Source organism: Mesoplodon bidens, assembly GCF_964165515.1.
Source record: "Mesoplodon bidens genome assembly, chromosome: 7".
Lineage (NCBI taxonomy): Eukaryota > Metazoa > Chordata > Mammalia > Artiodactyla > Ziphiidae > Mesoplodon > Mesoplodon bidens.
In genome coordinates, this window is record NC_138164.1 from 19179363 (window position 1) to 19197116 (window position 17754).

The 17754-nt window shown below is 43.6% G+C and overlaps 1 protein-coding gene across 10 annotated transcripts in view; it reads right to left on the reverse strand.

Annotated features, from left to right (window-relative positions):
* The window catches only part of NCAM1 (neural cell adhesion molecule 1), a 327301-nt gene extending 313091 nt beyond the window's left edge, over positions 1-14210 (reverse strand). For all 10 annotated transcript variants that reach the window (XM_081241441.1, XM_081241440.1, XM_081241444.1 and 7 more), the window contains exon 1: positions 13843-14210. In XM_081241441.1, coding sequence (XP_081097567.1) covers positions 13843-13894 — 52 coding nt within the window. In that variant the 5' untranslated portion in view covers positions 13895-14210. The remainder of the gene's footprint in view (positions 1-13842) is intronic.
* Between the last annotated feature and the right edge of the window lie 3544 nt (positions 14211-17754).

A 17754-nucleotide genomic window follows, 5' to 3' on the forward strand; every position in this document is an offset into this window, starting at 1 on the left:
ATCCAGGAAACTGGGGGCTTCCCTGGTGGCGCAGTGGTTGACAGTTCGCCTGCCAATGCAGGGGACACGGGTTCGTGCCCCAGTCCGGGAAGATCCCACATGCCATGGAGCGGCTGGGCCCATGAGTCATGGCCGCTGAGCCTGTGCGTCCGGAGCCCATGCTCTGCAACGGGAGAGGCCACAACAGTGAGAGGCCCGCGTACCACAAAAACAAAAAAAAGAGAAAAAAATCCAGAAAACTGTAGAAGGAATAAAATCATAGCATACATCAAGTGTCAGCTGTGAAAAACATTTACATGGTCATAATAATGTAAACATTAAATATTGGTTTAACCAAAAATAGAAAAATTGCTATATTGGGAGGCCAAGGTAAAGGAAGTAGGAGGTGGTGGGCAGTGCGTATAGGAAAAAGTCAATAAATAATACCTAAGACTGAAAATTAAGAAAGTATAAATATGGAGATAAAAAATGTGGAAACAGCTAAAGGAGTAGAGAGTGGTTACTTTAGGGGAGTCAAAATCAATGGTTGGAGGGGTAAGAAGGAGTAGAAAGGGTTGGGGAAGGGGACTAATGTTTTTTGTTACAAGTCTTATAAAACTGACTTTTTAAACATAGACATTTCATTCTGCTAAAAGTAAAAATTAAACTCAAGAAAGAAGGGAGGCATGACAACCCATTAAGTCCAATTGCTTGACTAGTTAGGATCTTTAATCTCAAGATATATTTAGTATAACTTAGCAGAGAAGAAATAAACTAGCTGACCCACCTTATCTTAATGGTAAATAAATAGCTATGGGCTTCAAGCCAAGCTGAGAAGCTATACAGTATAACGAAGTCACTTTATAAGAATGAAATATGAAATCTCCTTTGTCCTAAATCCTTGGGGATTAGAATGTGTCATGAGTAGGTTTTCCAGATGAGAAACACTAACTACATTGCCTCTTTCATTCCAACTTGCCATTGGTGAAGATAATGGTACCTATGTTTAAGTTTGTTTTATTTTTCCAACTATATGGAAAAATAGTCTTAACTCCTTTAGCACCTAGTACAGAGCTGAACACTAAAGACACATGCTCAATAACTGAGTCCATATTAATTGTTGCCTGCTGCTTGAAAATGAGGTTTAGTCATAAATAGGCATTATTTATACTGCACTGTGCTAGAGACATTCCCTTGGCATTTGTGATGTATAGGGCTTTCTTTTTAGCCAAATACTAAATGGCTAAGACTGACATGCTTTTTTGTGTTCTTGAGTCTGATTCTCATAATTTTTCCATCCATTCAAGTTGCTACATCTTCTTACCATCAGTGTACCTGTACCTAGTGGTCATTTGATTCTAATCTGAATCTAGGAATCTTTATAAATGTGGTAGAATCTAGGAAATTAACTAAGAATATATGGGCTCTTTGGGAATAAAGGTTTAAGGGCTTTTAGGGCTTGCCTATGAGTCAAGTGTGTACAATTCAATTCATGGACTTTGGGGATATGTATCTTGGCTATCCAGAGGCTGAATTCCTTCACTTCTTCACTCTTTCCCTTAATTCTTCATTCTTCACGTCCCAAAAAATAAAGGTTGCCAGACAAATGACTTCCATATTAATCAAGTATCACCAGTAGGTTCTTTATCAGCAACCATTACTTCAAATATTATGGCTCCACCATTGACAGATTTAACATTAACTCTATGCAAATAGAAAATAGAATCTACATAAACCAATTTGTTTTTTAAACTTCCACTTTTCTCAAAATCAAGATGACTTTGCTTTCATGGAAGGTAAAGCAGCTAAGCAATCAGCCACAGCATTTCTAACTCAGTTGCAACTCATGGTGAGTTCAATGCTGAACTCTCAGAGGATGAAAAATAAATGGAAAAAATGTGATTCTAATTATAATCAATATCTAAATCCAACACTAACTCATTTAAATATCTAAATCCAACACTAACTCAACTCATACCTCATTTATTTGCTATTTTCATATCTTTTAAATTTCTTTTTCTGGAAATCTTATTCAGCCCTTACACCCCTTCACTGTGAACTTTAGCAGAAAGAAGGGAAATGGGAAAAAAATGACTGAGTTTACTATGTGCCAGACAGTTGTATAAATTACCTCATTTTGTCCTCACAACAGCCTTTTTAGGTGGGTATTATTATCCCTGTCTCACACATAAATAAACTGAGTGTTGGAGAGATTAAATTACTGGATCAAGGTCATGGACAGCAGGAGAGCCACCTTTCAAAATCAAGTTTGATATAAAAGACCTACAGAGCGCCCCCTAAAGTATGCACTGCCGCTAAAACACCAAAAAGAGATACTAAATTAAGAAAGGAAGATATTGGGGGTGGGTGGGGAGGAAGGTGCAAGAGGGAGGGGATATATATTTATACATATGGCTGATCCACTTCATTGTACAGGAGAAACTAACACAACATTGTAAAGCAACTATACCCCAATTTTAAAAAAAGGAAGATAATTTATAACTATAACTTAAATCAAAGTGTTTGTATTGAATTTAGATCTTCTCATGCCCAGGATAGCAGATCTTTAAGGTTTCCATTTGTGTCCTAAATCTAAATATCATATAGCAACTGCAGCTTAACTGGTGATTGACAGTATCTCAAGTGGACAGAATGGACACTTGCAGATGAAATATGAATAAAAGAGCATTAGAAAAGTGGTCAATCTCAACCCTTTCCACTCCTTTGCTGATCTGATCAAAGCAATGCATCCAATATGTGACAGGCAGAACAGACTTCAAAAGATTTTGCATGCAAAGTAATGACTAATGGGCATGGGATTTCTTTGGCAATAATAAAAATGTTTTGAAATTTTTTAAAAAGGTAGGTGCATTGCCTTGCCAACCTCTTCTGGCTCTCTCCCTCAGTGTGCAGGTACATGTGCCCAGATGGCCCTCAGCTTAAGGCCTTCCCAACGAACACCTCTTCTCCCCTTCTTTTTGGTCAAGTGTCCAGGATATCAGCTCTTACTCAGTCTTTGATTCTAAGAACTTGAATTTCACCATCCAACTGAAATTACTCTAAGATCACCACTGTCCTCCAAATCCAGAGATGCTACTCGAGTCTCATCCTCCTTATACTCTTACGTACCTCTTTTTTATTGCACTATTTGTTTTGCAATCTGAACATAAAGCTCATTAGAGAAAGCTCAGATGGTATAAAAATTAATCTTCTCCCAGTCTTAAGAAGTGAAAGAGATTTTTTTAAACAAAATTGAGATCATGCTCATAAACACTATTTGTTTCCAACTCTTCCACTTCCTTCTCTAACCTAGGCATTCATACCACGAGGCTCTGGTTACCTTTTTTTTTTTTTTTTTTTTTGCGGTACGCAGGCCTCTCACTGCTGCGGGCACTCCGTTGTGGAGCACAGGCTCCAGACGCGCAGGCTCAGCGGCCATGGCTCACGGGCCCAGCCGCTCTGCGGCATGTGGGATCTTCCCGGACTGGGGCACGAACCCGTGTACCCTGCATCGGCAGACGGACTCTCAACCACTGCGCCACCAGGGAAGCCCCTGGTTGCCTTTTTTTGTTCAATATCACTTTCTAAATTATGGACAAGATACCATTCTAGATGCTACATAAACACAATAACATAAATACTTCAGGTGTGATAAAGACTCCACAATGTACGCGTTCTAATGCACGGTGTTTTCTCTCCACCAAGAGAGGATAAAAATATAGACGACTACTACTCTCAGTCTTCTTGGTCTCCTTAGCTGGACTTCCTCCAGGCTTCCTTCCAAACACACAAGTAACGTACCTCATCCACGCTAAATCCTTCCTTTACGAACTCCTTCAGAGCTCACTTACACTGAGATGAGTTCCAGTCTCCCCTGGTGCACAGGTAATCTTTATCCTGCCTCGACAATCTTAGCCACATTTCTGGCTTTAAATGCCACCTGGTATTCCCAGTTGTCTTCTTTCTCCACTAGACAGTAAGCTCTCTTACTATCAAGGAATTGTACTTGAGAGTTTTTGGGTTTTGCTTTACATCTGCAGCTAACAGATTTCGGAGATGCTCAGTAAGTATTTTCACTGTCACTACTTCTCGCTCTCCCCCAAAACCCATTAAATCTCTATCCTGTCCCTTCTCTGCACTACAGATAGTTTTACCTTTTCTCTAGTCCTATATTCCTCCATCTATGAGGATTAGCTTTCTAACTGTTTTGACCTGAGTCATAACATGATATATGTTTTCCATCACAACCGGGTCAACAAAAGTTTAACAAAACAATACCTACCCTCACTACATAAGACATACTCTCTTTTCTATTCTAGTCCATTCCTTCTTTCTTCCTTTTATTCCTTCCTTCTTTTTAATGCTAGTGGAAGCCAACTGAATAGATTTCACCACCCACGGCTGAAAAATACTGACCTGCATACAAGTTAAGACACTAGGATGCCCAAATTTTTTCTAAAACCTAATGCGTCTAAAACTGAGGTTATCCACCTTTCATCCAAGGTAACCCTTCTTCTCAATTCCCCGTCATACTGACAGTACCATGATTATTTCATTACCTTGGGTTTGTAGCTTAAAATTATTTCTCTCTCTCAGTCAGCTACCATTTTGGACCTGTCATCTACCTCTTCTGGTTGATTTGTCATCTCCAACATGTCAGCTGTGTGTCTTTTTATCCTTATCCAAAGCCATTACAAGCGTACCTTTCCAAGATTATCTGTTCTATAAAATATATCGCAGTTGGATTTCTTTAACAAGCCCCTCTGATACATAAAATTTAATTTTTATAAGACTTTTCAGCTACGCGTCTATTAATAAAAGGTAGAGTTGTGAAGTGTTTTGGTTTGCAGTGCATTTCACATACGTTATTTTATTTGCTTCTCCTACTCAAATGAGGAAATTACAGTTCGCAGATATTAAGTGACTCACACAGATTCACTAGGCAGTTGGTGGCAGAGCCAGATCTTGAACCCAAATCTTTTGAATCTAAGCCCAACAGTTCCTTTCCCCACATACACATCTTCCTACCCCATAAAGCAAAAGACTTTCATTAGACTTCACTGGCCTTCAAGGCAGCTTTAACTGGCTCTCCTATCTCCTAGCCTCTGGGTTCTCCATCATCTAGCTGATTTTTCATAATGCAGCAAAAATCCTTTTACCAACTCACAATTTTGTCCAGCCACTATAGTGGCTGCCACATAAAACCAAAACTCCCCTTAAGGACTGCAACGATCTCTGCTGATTTGCTCCTACTTAATTCTCTGCTAATTCATAGCTGGCAACAAACACAGAGCCTAGCACAGCAGACGTTCAATTGCTGTAGTTGACTATACTCTTAAATGTTTTTTTAAATGATGTCTCTTACATCTCCAGCAGCACCCTCTCCTTTGTGCAGCATTTAAAATTTTAATAAGATTTGTCCCAATATCCAGTCTGCTTTCACTGCTCTTCAATACCAATAATCCTCTAGCTAGATGCTTCTCCTTCTACAGAGAGCTGGGTCTTTCCTCCTCTTATTTATCCTTAAGTCCCCGGAGCTTCAGATCAAGTACTAGCTCTGCCACATCTTTTTCCAAACATTTAAACCAACCAAGACAAGTTTTGCCTTTCTGAACAATTCTCACAATTATTACCTGTCTCCTTCCTTCTAGGCACTTATTCACATAGTGCCTTTCAGGATTTCCTAAGTGTTTGAACAAAGTAAGTGGTTTCTCCCCAGCCACCTGAAAGCCTCTGCAGGCCTGGTATAACTTGCTTAAATGTATTTTGTTTTTCCCCTCAGCACAGAACTCTGCACATCACATTCACAGCACACCTGTTTACTAAAGATTTCAAATAAAACCTCCATGCAGGATGAACCTTTTAAAAGAACATATTGAGTACCTACAGCATATTACCTGTTTTACGTATGTGATTTTATTTAAGCTCACCAAAATCTGTAAGGGAGGTGTCATTTTCTCCTTTTTAACAGGGGAAGCAGGCTCAGAAGGGCAGCACCTTGCAGAATGTCAGTGACAGTGACCTCAACCTAGACCTGTCAGACTCCAAAGCTCTTGATACTGCCCTCCACCTACCACTGCCCCCTCACTTCCATCAGATCGGTCAGCCCAGAAGCCAAGCAAATTCACATTTGCTTGGCATGTATTCCGAGGCTATATGTATTCAAATTATCCTAACTTTAAAAAGGATGAAATTCAGCCAATGAATGTTAAGTTATAGTCCCAGCTTCACCTGTGTAAATCACTTACCCTTTCTTAGACTCAGTTTCTATTTCAAGACCTAACACAATCTGGCCTTAGAGAATTGGTTTTTCTCCTCATGTCTGGCCACTTCTCCCCAGGTACCCAACACTGTTCCCCAAATGTGACTGTATATATTCATATCTCCATGTGTTGGTTCTGCTGAATCACCTCTTCTTCCTGTTCCATCCAGTGAAGGCAGACTGGTGCCCCACACCCAGCTCAAGGGAGCCCCAAGCAGAGTCAATTGCTTCCTTCCTTGTGCTCCAATGGCATTTAATTCATGTCTCTATTTGTAAGTAGAGTATGTCTCTCCCCAACACTAGGTGGTAAGCTCTAGAAGCAGAGGCATATCTTACTTGACTTCATAACCCAAAACTGAGCACAATTCCTGAAACTATTTGACCATCACAAGGTTTCAGGAAGGTTCACTGAATTAAGGAAGTCAGGAATATTTGTTGCGATTCAACCAATGTTTGTTAAGTAGTTGATCAACCATGCCTTAAAACGAGAAGAGCATCTGTCCTTCCTACTTCACAGAGAGTTCTTTAAATGTTACCTGCTCACTTGCTCAACTACCCAAAGAAAGATTTCCCCCTAAAAATCTCTCATAGTACCCTTCTCCTTTCCTTAGTTTTTAATCAGAATATATAATTATAAAGATGTGTGTGAATTACTTTGCTAATGTCTATATTCCTCCACACCATTAGACTAGAAGCTCTATATAGGGATGATGTATGTTTAGGTAACAGGGATGATGTTATGTTTAGTCTACCACTGTATTCCTAGCACCCAACACCCAATAAGTGCTTGATAAATACTTACCGAATAAAAGATATGAAGATTAAGAGATATAATGCGTATCAGACACTCTGTGAATTGTACAGTGATGATTAAGACACACTTACTGGGATTATATATTCAGTTTATTCCCTCTTTGATAGCTAAACCTTCAGTCTCTTCTCCAGTATCATATGCCTTTAGTTGGCAAACCTCTTCCTGCTTCGCCAATAGGGCACTTATGTTTGACTCATTTGAATAATAATATCAATTACCTTATTTTATTCCAGTTTGTAATTTACAAAAAATATCAGCAGTGAGTGAGACATATTAAATCACCTCAGATCTCACCTAAGATATTCTATAAAAGAAAGGTCAAATAGCTTTTTCTTTTCCAAAATAACTTTGATTTTGATGCATGGTTCTAATCTTCAAAGCAGTGCACAACATTTACAAGGTACATGTTTAACACATTGGAACAATTAGCTTGTATTCTCAAGCCAGTGGGCCCAAGGAGACCAACACAGTTGCTAGGGCAGGTCAGAGGTTTGCATGGGCTTCTCCCTTACACGGGTTCCTTCCAAGGCTCTGGGGGGGATGGGGACCTGATGACCTGTTCTAACGGTCGAAAGCAAGGGAGTACTGAATTTTCCTTAAAGAGGGCATTCAGAATTGTAGACCTTTTGGCCCCCATGAGGCCCAGATGCATCCCTGTGCGAACGGCTTTCAACCTCATAATGAGACCACTTTCTCTCTGAAGTACTCATAAACCAACAAGACACGCAAGCATATTTAAAAACAGATTTAAAAAAAATCTAGTTCTCATCTTTGAAGTAGAGTTCCTATTACATCCTTTTTTTAAAAAGTCTGTCTAAAACAAGACCATTATGTCTGAATAATTATTTTTTCTAGACCCATATACAACCCTCTTTCTCCTTAATAAGCACAGCATTCGAAAATAATCCTCATGTGCATTCAAAAATATTCACAAGATCTCTACCAAGTAGGTGTTACTAATTTTCCCATTTCACAGAAGAGGAAACAAACTTAGAGAAGGGAACTGACTTGCCCAGGATCAGAGAGCTAATAAAGGATCCGTGTGCCTGGGATTTCACCCTAGGGCCCTAGGCCGCTGGCCACACTTAATCTCTAGGCTCTCTTACTCACAGGGTTCCTTGACAGCAGAAATTAGGTCATCACGGTGCTTTGTAATTCCCCACAGAGCTGATGATAAAAAGCTGGCACTCAACGTATTTGATGAACTATTTAAGAGAATACCTATTGTAACCCAATCTCCAACAGTGTGACACCACTATGAATATTCCTAAATAGTGAGGTAATCAGATCTCTCAGGAATGATACAGAATGGAAAACAGGGCCAGATGTTGCCAGGGTTTGCAGTTCCAAATCAAAACTACTCAGGGAGAGTATCCAGTGGAATACAAGCTATACAGAGGCCTTTCAAGTCATACCAGTGAGGCAATCTTTGAATTGAAAGGCAAGCATATTTACTTATATCTGAGAGAAAACAAATGCCTAACAGGTTTATTAAAATCTTTTTTTAAATCAAAAACACACATACACAACATAGACCAAATGTCTTGTCCTTCTAGTATAGTCCCCTTTGAGTGATGGCCTGGAAGCTAAATTAATCCCACAGGAAGGGAAAATTGTGTCTACCTAACTGAAAACAGTGAACTCAGTGGCTGCATGCAGACATGGCCTAACAGTGTAATGTAATGAAAGTGCCCGAAAAGCCGCCATTTGGCACCCAGGCCAACATCAAAAGGCAAGGCTCCTAATGAGGATCTTCAGCCAAGAGACAGCATTTCACACCGTGAAATAAAATAGTGTAATGGCACCACTGGCAACGCCAAATAATTTATGTCCCTCTACATCAGCAAATGGTTTTGGCACCAAGAGGTAATAAGAAAAAGGGCTAGAGTTGACATGCCTCTGACCTTCAGATTGACTTCTGCATTGTACTGCTCTATAGTAGTAAGTACATCTACCTGGATTACTGATAATAGTTTCACTACATGTTTTTTTCATATGAAAAACTTGGGATCTCACAGAGACCTATTCATTAGGACTCGGAGAGGTCCTTGGACATTCACTCTTCCTAAGAGGCCGTCTCTGACAATATTGCTCAGAGACTCACCATTTTAAGAGATGTATAAAATTCTCCTCTGAATCGTATTATTTCTTCCTTTTTGACTAAAGGAATCTTAACCTTTAGTCTTCTTGATTCAAAGCTCAAAGGGCTATTATCATTACATGGCCTGTTGAGTCATGTTTTCAATTTTGTTTGATTTGTAACACATTTTTAAGACTGGAAAAATGCTATGTATGATTTCCCGTAACTTCTTTTAACGTTCCAAAAGTTTCTTAGCCTATATATCCGTTAGGTGACTAAACCGAAGAATTATCAGTTATGGAATTTACATTAAAATATTTATATTGACAGCATAAGACATGTGTGTGCTCAAAAGCTCAATACTTAAATAGTGCAGGAGAGCCTTTTTAAAATGCCTTTGTCTCCTCCCAGGGTGACGGTTCCCAGAAGACTGACAGGGGCAGGTGCCAGTCCCTTCTCTCCCCTCCCTGCCGATTGGTTCTGCTCTCCAGCACCACAAACCCAAGATCAACAGGGAAAGTTCAAACCGTTCTTTAGCAACAGGTAGTCGATCACTTATTTTCCACCAAGACAGGAAGAACTGTCTGTAAAATATCTCTGGAGGTCTACCAGCAGCACTGAAGTCCCTTTCAGTCTGGAAAGCAGCCCCAGTTCTGTAACTCTGAAGACCATAAACGTGGGGAATTCATCAAACTAATATTAAATAGAGGCTTTGTCGCCTTAAAAAATTCAGTGCTTGGATCAGAAATTCCAAAGTCTGTATTTCAAGGGGTGTAAAGTTTACAAGATGCTGTCTGTAATTTACAAAGCTGAGTTCTGCAGCAAACCAAAACGTCTGGCATGTCTAAAGATTAGTATTTGAATGACGAAATGGTGCTATTTTGAAAGGCAATTAAGATGTTGCTCCCTATGAAGAAAAAATATAGATATCGATTACTTACATTAAATGACATATTACCTATTCGAGGAAATCAATTAATGATAAATGTATTCCAAAGTAAAGCACTCAGAATTTGGGGTTCCAGTGACTAATTTTTCTCTCTTACTGCTGCCTTGACTAAGCACCTATAGTCCTTGCAAACAGCACACCCACACCATAATTTTTTTTGGCAAACAATTAGTGCCTTAATTCTTGAACTATCAAGCTTGAGAAACAATAGCCACTTAAATCAACAAACCCTTAGTTTAATCAATTAGCATAGAGATTTGGATGAACCTCCTTTATTAAACATGCGTGTGTCTTGTTATTTTCTGCTATTTTAATATTATTTTTTAAAAAACAGATCCTGGGTAAATGTATCTGGAAAGAAATCATCAAGTTCAATGTGTTAGGGGAAGACAGGGGGAGCTTCTTGAAAACAGACTCTAAAAAACAATGTTAAGTGTTAGACTAATGAAAACTTAGCCCCAGTTGGTAGATCTTTAGAATCTTTGTAGTGGGAATAGCAACTCAAGAACTATTAAACAAATGACAGGCCAAACATCCACAATGTCTGGATTTTATTCTCTTTCCGTTTAATTCTGTTGAATTTCAAATAAAGTTTAGGTTATTTTCAATATTTTAAAATATGCTAATAGTTGTTGAAAGAAAATTAACTTTTCGGTTTTTGGACACAGTTGTAAAAGGTTTCCCACATTCTTAAACATGGCTTTATTACATTCCATTAAATTTTGTTCAGAAAGATACATTACTGATATTAAAATGAAAACCAATGAAAAAAATATAGCTCACCATAACAGTATTCATAGCAAACTCTGCTGAAACATACCTTAATTCGTCTAGTAAATGATATTATATATACTATAAATACAGTGCAAGCTAGCTTTTGGGTAGCAAAGGTGTTCTTTGTTCTTAATCTGGTGCTACTTGTTAGAAAAGCAGTCCTGATCACTCCTTGACTCTTCCAAGTTAAACTGGCAGAGGATTATAATATTATCAAATAAACATATGACTTAACAACCATTCCAGATCATTCAATCAAACAATTTTTCCACAAAACATCTAAAACTGCAGTTAGAATAAACTCAAATTTGCTGTGTAATTCCACAACGTTTCACTTTATTCCTAAGGGGCAGAAGACACCAAAATGACAAAGGGGCAGCAGACCTGATTCCTTTGGTATATTAAGGTGAGCACACCTTACATCTAAATTTTCACGTGCGCCCAGTGGAGCAGAGACTGAACAACCATTGTCCCTGGAGACGACAGAACACTGCAGGCCAAACAACAACAACAACAACAACAAAACGTATGTGTGTTTTCATTTTCGTCCTGACCCTTTGACTTGAACTGTACATTTTTTTTAACTATGGTAAAAACAATACTTTAATGGAAAATTATTTCTCTTTGGAAAACCGCTCAACTTCTTTCTTTTGTTAAGCAACCTTGTATGCGTTTCCCGTTCTGCCTTCTTCCCATCCTCACGTTACTAGGGCCACGAACGAGGGCGCTTTCCTTCCAGAGAACACCGGTCAGAATGCCACCCTTGCCTGGGCAGCCTTGAACATCCAATCTGGGATTCCCTGGGGATCCCAACACCAAGAGTTACACACATCACGACGCTGGAAAGGACGTCTGGTCGATCCCCCCTAAAGGCCTACCAAAGATCAGGTCTCTACCGTTACGCCCCCATCTAGAGGAGAGGACATCCCAGACACACACACCCCGCGTGCAGTGCGGGGAGATCGCGCCCGGGAGTCCCACGGACACGATGGGAAAGGGCATGCCCGGGCGGGGGTTGTGATGCTGACCCGGGGACAGCCGGTACAGAGCGAGAAGCCAGCTGCGGTTGGCCAACTCCCCCTCCCCCTCCCCCTCCCACTCACTGGGGGCCTCAGCACCCCTGCCAAGGCCCCGCCCCTGGCCCGCCCCCAGCTTCGCCCCCTGCCCGCCGGTCAGCGCACGCGTGTCGGTGCGCCCAGCCTCTGCGCCCTCCCAGGCAGCACGCTCCGGTCTGGACGGTTCCGCGGGTGTGTGTGTGCCAGAGGGGCGGGAGGGATGCTCCAAGTCGGCGTGAAGGAGGCACGAGTGGGGAAGCACGGGCGGGCCAGACCAGGAGACCTCCCGGTAACCACCTCGACTCCATTTTATCTCCTCGGAAACTGGGCAGGCTGGGGACCCCGCCGCAGGGCGGGGTTTCTCCCGGCGGGGGGCGAGAGAGACCGTTACGCTGGAGCACCGGGAGACGGTCCTGGCAGCTCCCGGCCGCCACCCGCGCCGAAATAAAAGCCTCTCGCGGCTTCCCGCCCAGCCAGCCTCTCTCTGATTGGTCGCCATGGGAGGGACCCGAGTTGGCTGGAGGCGGCGGCGGAGCGCGGCTCTCGTGCCGCCCGGGGAGGGGGCGCGTTGGGTGCTCCCCGGCCCGCCCCGCGCGGTCCCCCACCCAGGCTCGGCCGTCTAGGGCAGCTCCAGAGGCAGCTGGCAGCGGCGGCCACAACACACAGACCCCTCCGCCCGGCTTTCCTCGGGCGCTTCCCAGCACACGCCCCCCACCGAGAATGTCTGCCCACCCCACCCAGCTCTTTCTGGTTCCTGCTCCTTTTCTTCCCCCTCCCCGTCCGTCAGCTCCAAAACGCAAATCCTGGGGTGGGGCGGGGTGGGGTGGGGTGGGGTGAGCAGCTGGAGGGAAGGGTGGGCACGCACGGAAGAATCTTCCAGGGAGGCCGGGATGGAAATACCCCAAATGAAATAAACCTCCCTCCCTGCCGCCAAGGTTTTATGGGCGGCGGCGCAGCCCCCGCCACCCGCGGCAGCATCACTACTGTCTTCATCCCAGCTCCTATTGTTCGCACTTTGCCAGGGTCAGGAACCTCGCCCAAAGAAAGGAGACTGGGGCGAGGTGTTTCGGGCGGCTACCTGCCATTCTTCTCTCGCACCACGCAACATGCGGCTCGCGGTGCGTGTGAAGGCACACACGCGCACACGCGCGCGCACACATACCAGGCAGCCCCGATCACGCCCTCCTCGCCCTCCGCCCCTCCGCACTTCCTCCTGTCAAAACGCGGCGCTCGATCCTCCCATCCCTCCTTGCTCCGGGCCGAGAGCAGGCTTTGCAACTAACCAGATATTTGGCAAATGAAAAACTAACGTCATACCGACGGGGGTGCAACAACGGCCACACAGCCCTGAGATTCTGCCCATTTCGCCCCATTTTTCAAACCGTTATTCGGCCGGGGCGGGGGGGAAAGGCTCAAAGGCGGCGAGCCCCACTTTATTAGACCCGGGGAAATAACGATCGGGGGCGGCTGCCGAGGCCTTATTGTTCACTCTTCGCGGAACCGGGGCTGACAAGCCCCTTCCCCACAGAGCCCGAGCCTGTGCGGCTGCACCACCGAACCGCGGCCTCCCCCGCTCCGCCGCCCGCCACCCGCCTTCGGGGATGGAGCGCTGCCCATCACCGGCGCGGCCGCAGCGTCCCGGGAGCGGGCTGCTCCGCTCCCAGCGCAGCGGGCACACAAAGTGGGAAGGGCGGGCGCGCTGGAGGGGCGCCGGGCGCTCGCTACGCGGGGAGGCTGCCCCAGTCCAGGCAGCCCGGGAGGGTTCGGGTGGGCAGCAAGGGCGACGCGCTCCTTCCTCAGCTCACCGAAAATGACCACTCTCAGCATTCCATGTAAAACCACCCCAATAACAGCGTTGCTCGGGGGGAGGAGTGGGGGGGAGGGTGCAATTAGCAAATCAAATTGCGATTATTAATTTCGAAAATGTACCTGCAGTTCCCAGGAAAAACAAAGTCCAGATGAGATCCTTAGTTTGCAGCATTGTAATGTGCCGGCCGGGAGGGATGTTCCTGCCGCGGTAAATTCTCTGCCCCCCCGCCCCTTGCAGCGAGTGTGGACGGCGGCAGAGCAGCAGACCTAGGGGCAGACAATTGCCAGGCTGAGTATGATTATTTTTGCAGAATTGTTTCCTGCCAGCCGCTGCCGAGCTGCGTTCACGCGCTGATCGGAGAATGAGTGACAGTCCCAGCCTCAGCACATTCGCGACTCGGAGATCCTTGCGCTGGCCCGGGTTCGCTTTGATGGAACTGGGGATGGGAGCGGGGGGCGGGGGTGAGAACCTCACTGTGTCCTTCCACCACGCCGGCCACAAATAGTGCCGAACATCAAGGAGGTAAGAGAGACAGGGGAGGCAGCTGCGGCCGCCTGCAAAACCCGGCGTGGAACTGCCGGAGGAGTCGGGCGCTTTCACAGGCAGTCTTCCAGGCAGAGCTGGGATTTCTTCTCTCCACACTTCTCGCCTGTGCCTCCGCGCTCCTTGCTGCCGTCCGGCCTTCCTTAATCAGGAAGGTAGGATACTTTAATGACTAGTAAATAATAAAAGTAAAATCTTGGGTTTGTGTAGGGTTTCAAAGTTGTCGAATCCTTCATTTAGATCCTAAGATCCTTGAATTATACGGATAGCCTAGGACTTAGTTGTTGTAAGTGCAGGAAATTAGAAATTTGGAGAAGGAGGGGGATTGCTGTTGTGGGGTTTTGTTTGTTAATTTGTTTGTTTGTTTGTTTTATACTGGCTCTGAAGTTTGCTCTCCCACAGAGAGGCAGCAGATCTCAGGGGAAGGAGGTGGTGGGAAGCAACTTAAGTTAGAAGGAAAACGCAGATGTTTAGAAGGGCTTTTCAGAAATAACCACAGGGAAATGTTTTCTTGTTTATAAATGCTGGACTCTGTGGTCTCTTTATAAAGATAACCAAGATTTTTTATGTAGGTATTATGGGATAGGCACAATATTAAATAATATTTTCTTAGAAGGGCATACAACCTCAATTCTTCAAGATTTTAATATAGAATATCACTGAGATACCAATGCAAAGAGTTTCAATGAATCTTCCAGCTGTTATTTTAAACAGAAGAGGGTGGGGGAGCAAGGTGAAAATAAACATGTTTCAGCACCTGAGCAAGGTTTGAGTGTTTACGGAACAAAAGGTGAGGCAGAAAAAGGAGCTCATGGTGTCCTAGATGCTGGACTAGCCTACTAGCCTAGCACAGTGAAACCCTCCCAGAGGAAGGCTGCCTGTCTATGTTCAAAGCACCAATGCACCAACATCACCATGCACTCCATTTTTCTTTAAAGGTCAGACTCTCCACTGCTGTATCACTCTTTAAAAACCCATTCTCTGCTGGCTAACCAGCCAGCCTCCGTTACTGGAGAGGCTGGCACCCCTCCCCCTCCCCTCCTGTATACTAAACTCAGGAGGGCCAAACCAACAGGCTGAAATACAGGGGCCCCTGAAAAGTACTTCCTCCCCCAAATCTATCTTTCACAACATTTATTTTTGTAATATTTCCCTCATACCAACTATAAATAATGTTAAAATACAGAAAAGTAGAAAGATCCCACAGGTTCCAGAGATACCCACAGATTTTCTACGTCTTCTGTATATGCGTAAGATTTTTATCACTGGCATAGTATAGCAGCGCCTAACGTTTCATTACAAGCATTTTTCCAGTTTATTAAAAAGTCCTTTGAAATCTTTTATAGTTATTTAGTATTTCTTCATATTGATGGCTTTTCAATGGTTTCTCCACTGTTGGATATTTAGATTGTTTCCAGAGCTTAATAATATCAGTAATGTTTTTTGAACATCTTTTAGTAAGTATTTATTAAACAACCACTGTATTTAGTCCTGTGCTGGGTACAGTGAATTATATAGTTGTTGTTGTTTTTAATGGATGCTGTATTTAGCATATTTGGCTTCAGACATGAGGTCCTGCTAACATGTAAAATTGCCATATTGGCCTTGTAAATGTAAGTGGATAAATATATTAGACTCTTTCCTAAGGAAGAGGTTTTGATAGCAGGGAAAGATGGAGAGAACAGGCCTGAGGGGAAAGGGAAGAAAGTGAAGGTTGGGATACGCAACATAAAATTTTTCTATTTCTAATTTTACCAAGAGTGAGAGACACACCTTTCTCTGCAAACCTCCCTCCCTATAGCCCCTATCCATAGAATTAAAAGATTCCTTGCTATTTTTCTCCCCAAATGTCCCTATTTTTAGTTTTTTAATGTAGGCAGATGTGGAAATCCTATCTCACTTCAGCATGACTGAATCCCCTCCCAGCCCCTCCCTTCCCTGTGGGGCTGCTGCGCTCTGCTGTGATGATTCATTCTAGACTTCTGGTCCCCAGTCATTCCAGTCCACACTCCATGTATCTCTCCTGTGTTCTTTTAACTGGATCCGTCACTTCTGTCCAGTTCGTCAGCTCTCCACTTGTCAGTGTCCACATCTGTGAGCTCTGGGTGTCAATCCTTTCCTGAACCTCACTTTGAAATGAGACAAAACTGTGTCCCTCCCCAGACCTCTTTCCCCAGAGGGAGTCCCAGGCTGTCAGACCCACATTAATGAGCATCTAGCGAGTGAACAACCAGGGGACTGAAGCAGAGGAAGGAGACACTCAGGACTGTTTTAGAGATGGGAGCTTCCCTAATAAAGCAGAGAATGGGCTATAAAATCAGCCACAGCCCGTACCAAAATGTTCATTGCAGCTCTATTCACAATAGCCCGGAGATAGAAACAACCTAAGTGTCCATCATCGGATGAATGGATAAAGAAGATGTGGCACATATATACAATGGAATATTACTCAGCCATAAAAAGAAACGAAACTGAGCTATTTGTAATGAGGTGGATAGACCTAGAGTCTGTCATACAGAGTGAAGTTAGTCAGAAAGAGAAAGACAAATACCGTATGCTGACACATATATACGGAATTTAAAAAAAAAATGTCATGAAGAACCTAGGGGCAAAACGGGAATGAAGACGCAGACCTACTTGAGAATGGACTTGAGGATATGGGGAGGGGGAAGGGTGGGCTGTGACAAGGCGAAAGAGAGGCATGGACGTGTATACACTACCAAACGTAAGGTAGATAGATAGTGGGAAGCAGCCGCAGAGCACAGGGAGATCAGCTCGGTGCTTTGTGACCGCCTGGAGGGGTGGGATGGGGAGGGTGGGAGGGAGGGAGATGCATGAGGGAAGGGATGGGGGAACAGATGTATATGTATGACTGATTCACTTTGTTATAAAGCAGAAACTAATTAAAAAAATAAATAAATAAACTTAAAAAAAAATGGATAACCAGTGGACCTACTATATAGCACAGGGGACTCTGCTCGATGTTACGTGGCAGCCTGGATGGGAGGGGAGTTTGGGGGAGAATGGGTACATGCATATGTATAGCCGAGTCCCTTTGCTGTGCATCTGAAACTATCACAACATTGTTAATCGTCTATACTCCAATATAAAATAAAAAGTAAAAAAAAAAAAAAAAAAAAAAAAAAATCAGCCACAGCAAGAAGACCAGCCAGGAAGCTATGACCGTGCACTCTGGATGGGCTGGCAGGTCCTGGTCCTAGGCAGTGGCCCTGGGGAAGGAAGCCAACAGGAGCACAGATTTGAGAAATATTTCCAAGACCAAAAACAGCAGAACTTTGGAACTTCCTGAAGATGGGGGTCTGAGGCAGGGGAAGAAATCAGAATTGCTTTCTTTCATTCAACAAATACTTATGCAGTATCAACTAGGGGCCCGGCACGGCTCTAGACACTCAAGACATAGCAGTAGACAAAAGAGTATCTTTGCCTTCATGGACTTCTGTTCTTATGGGGAAGATAGAAATTAATCT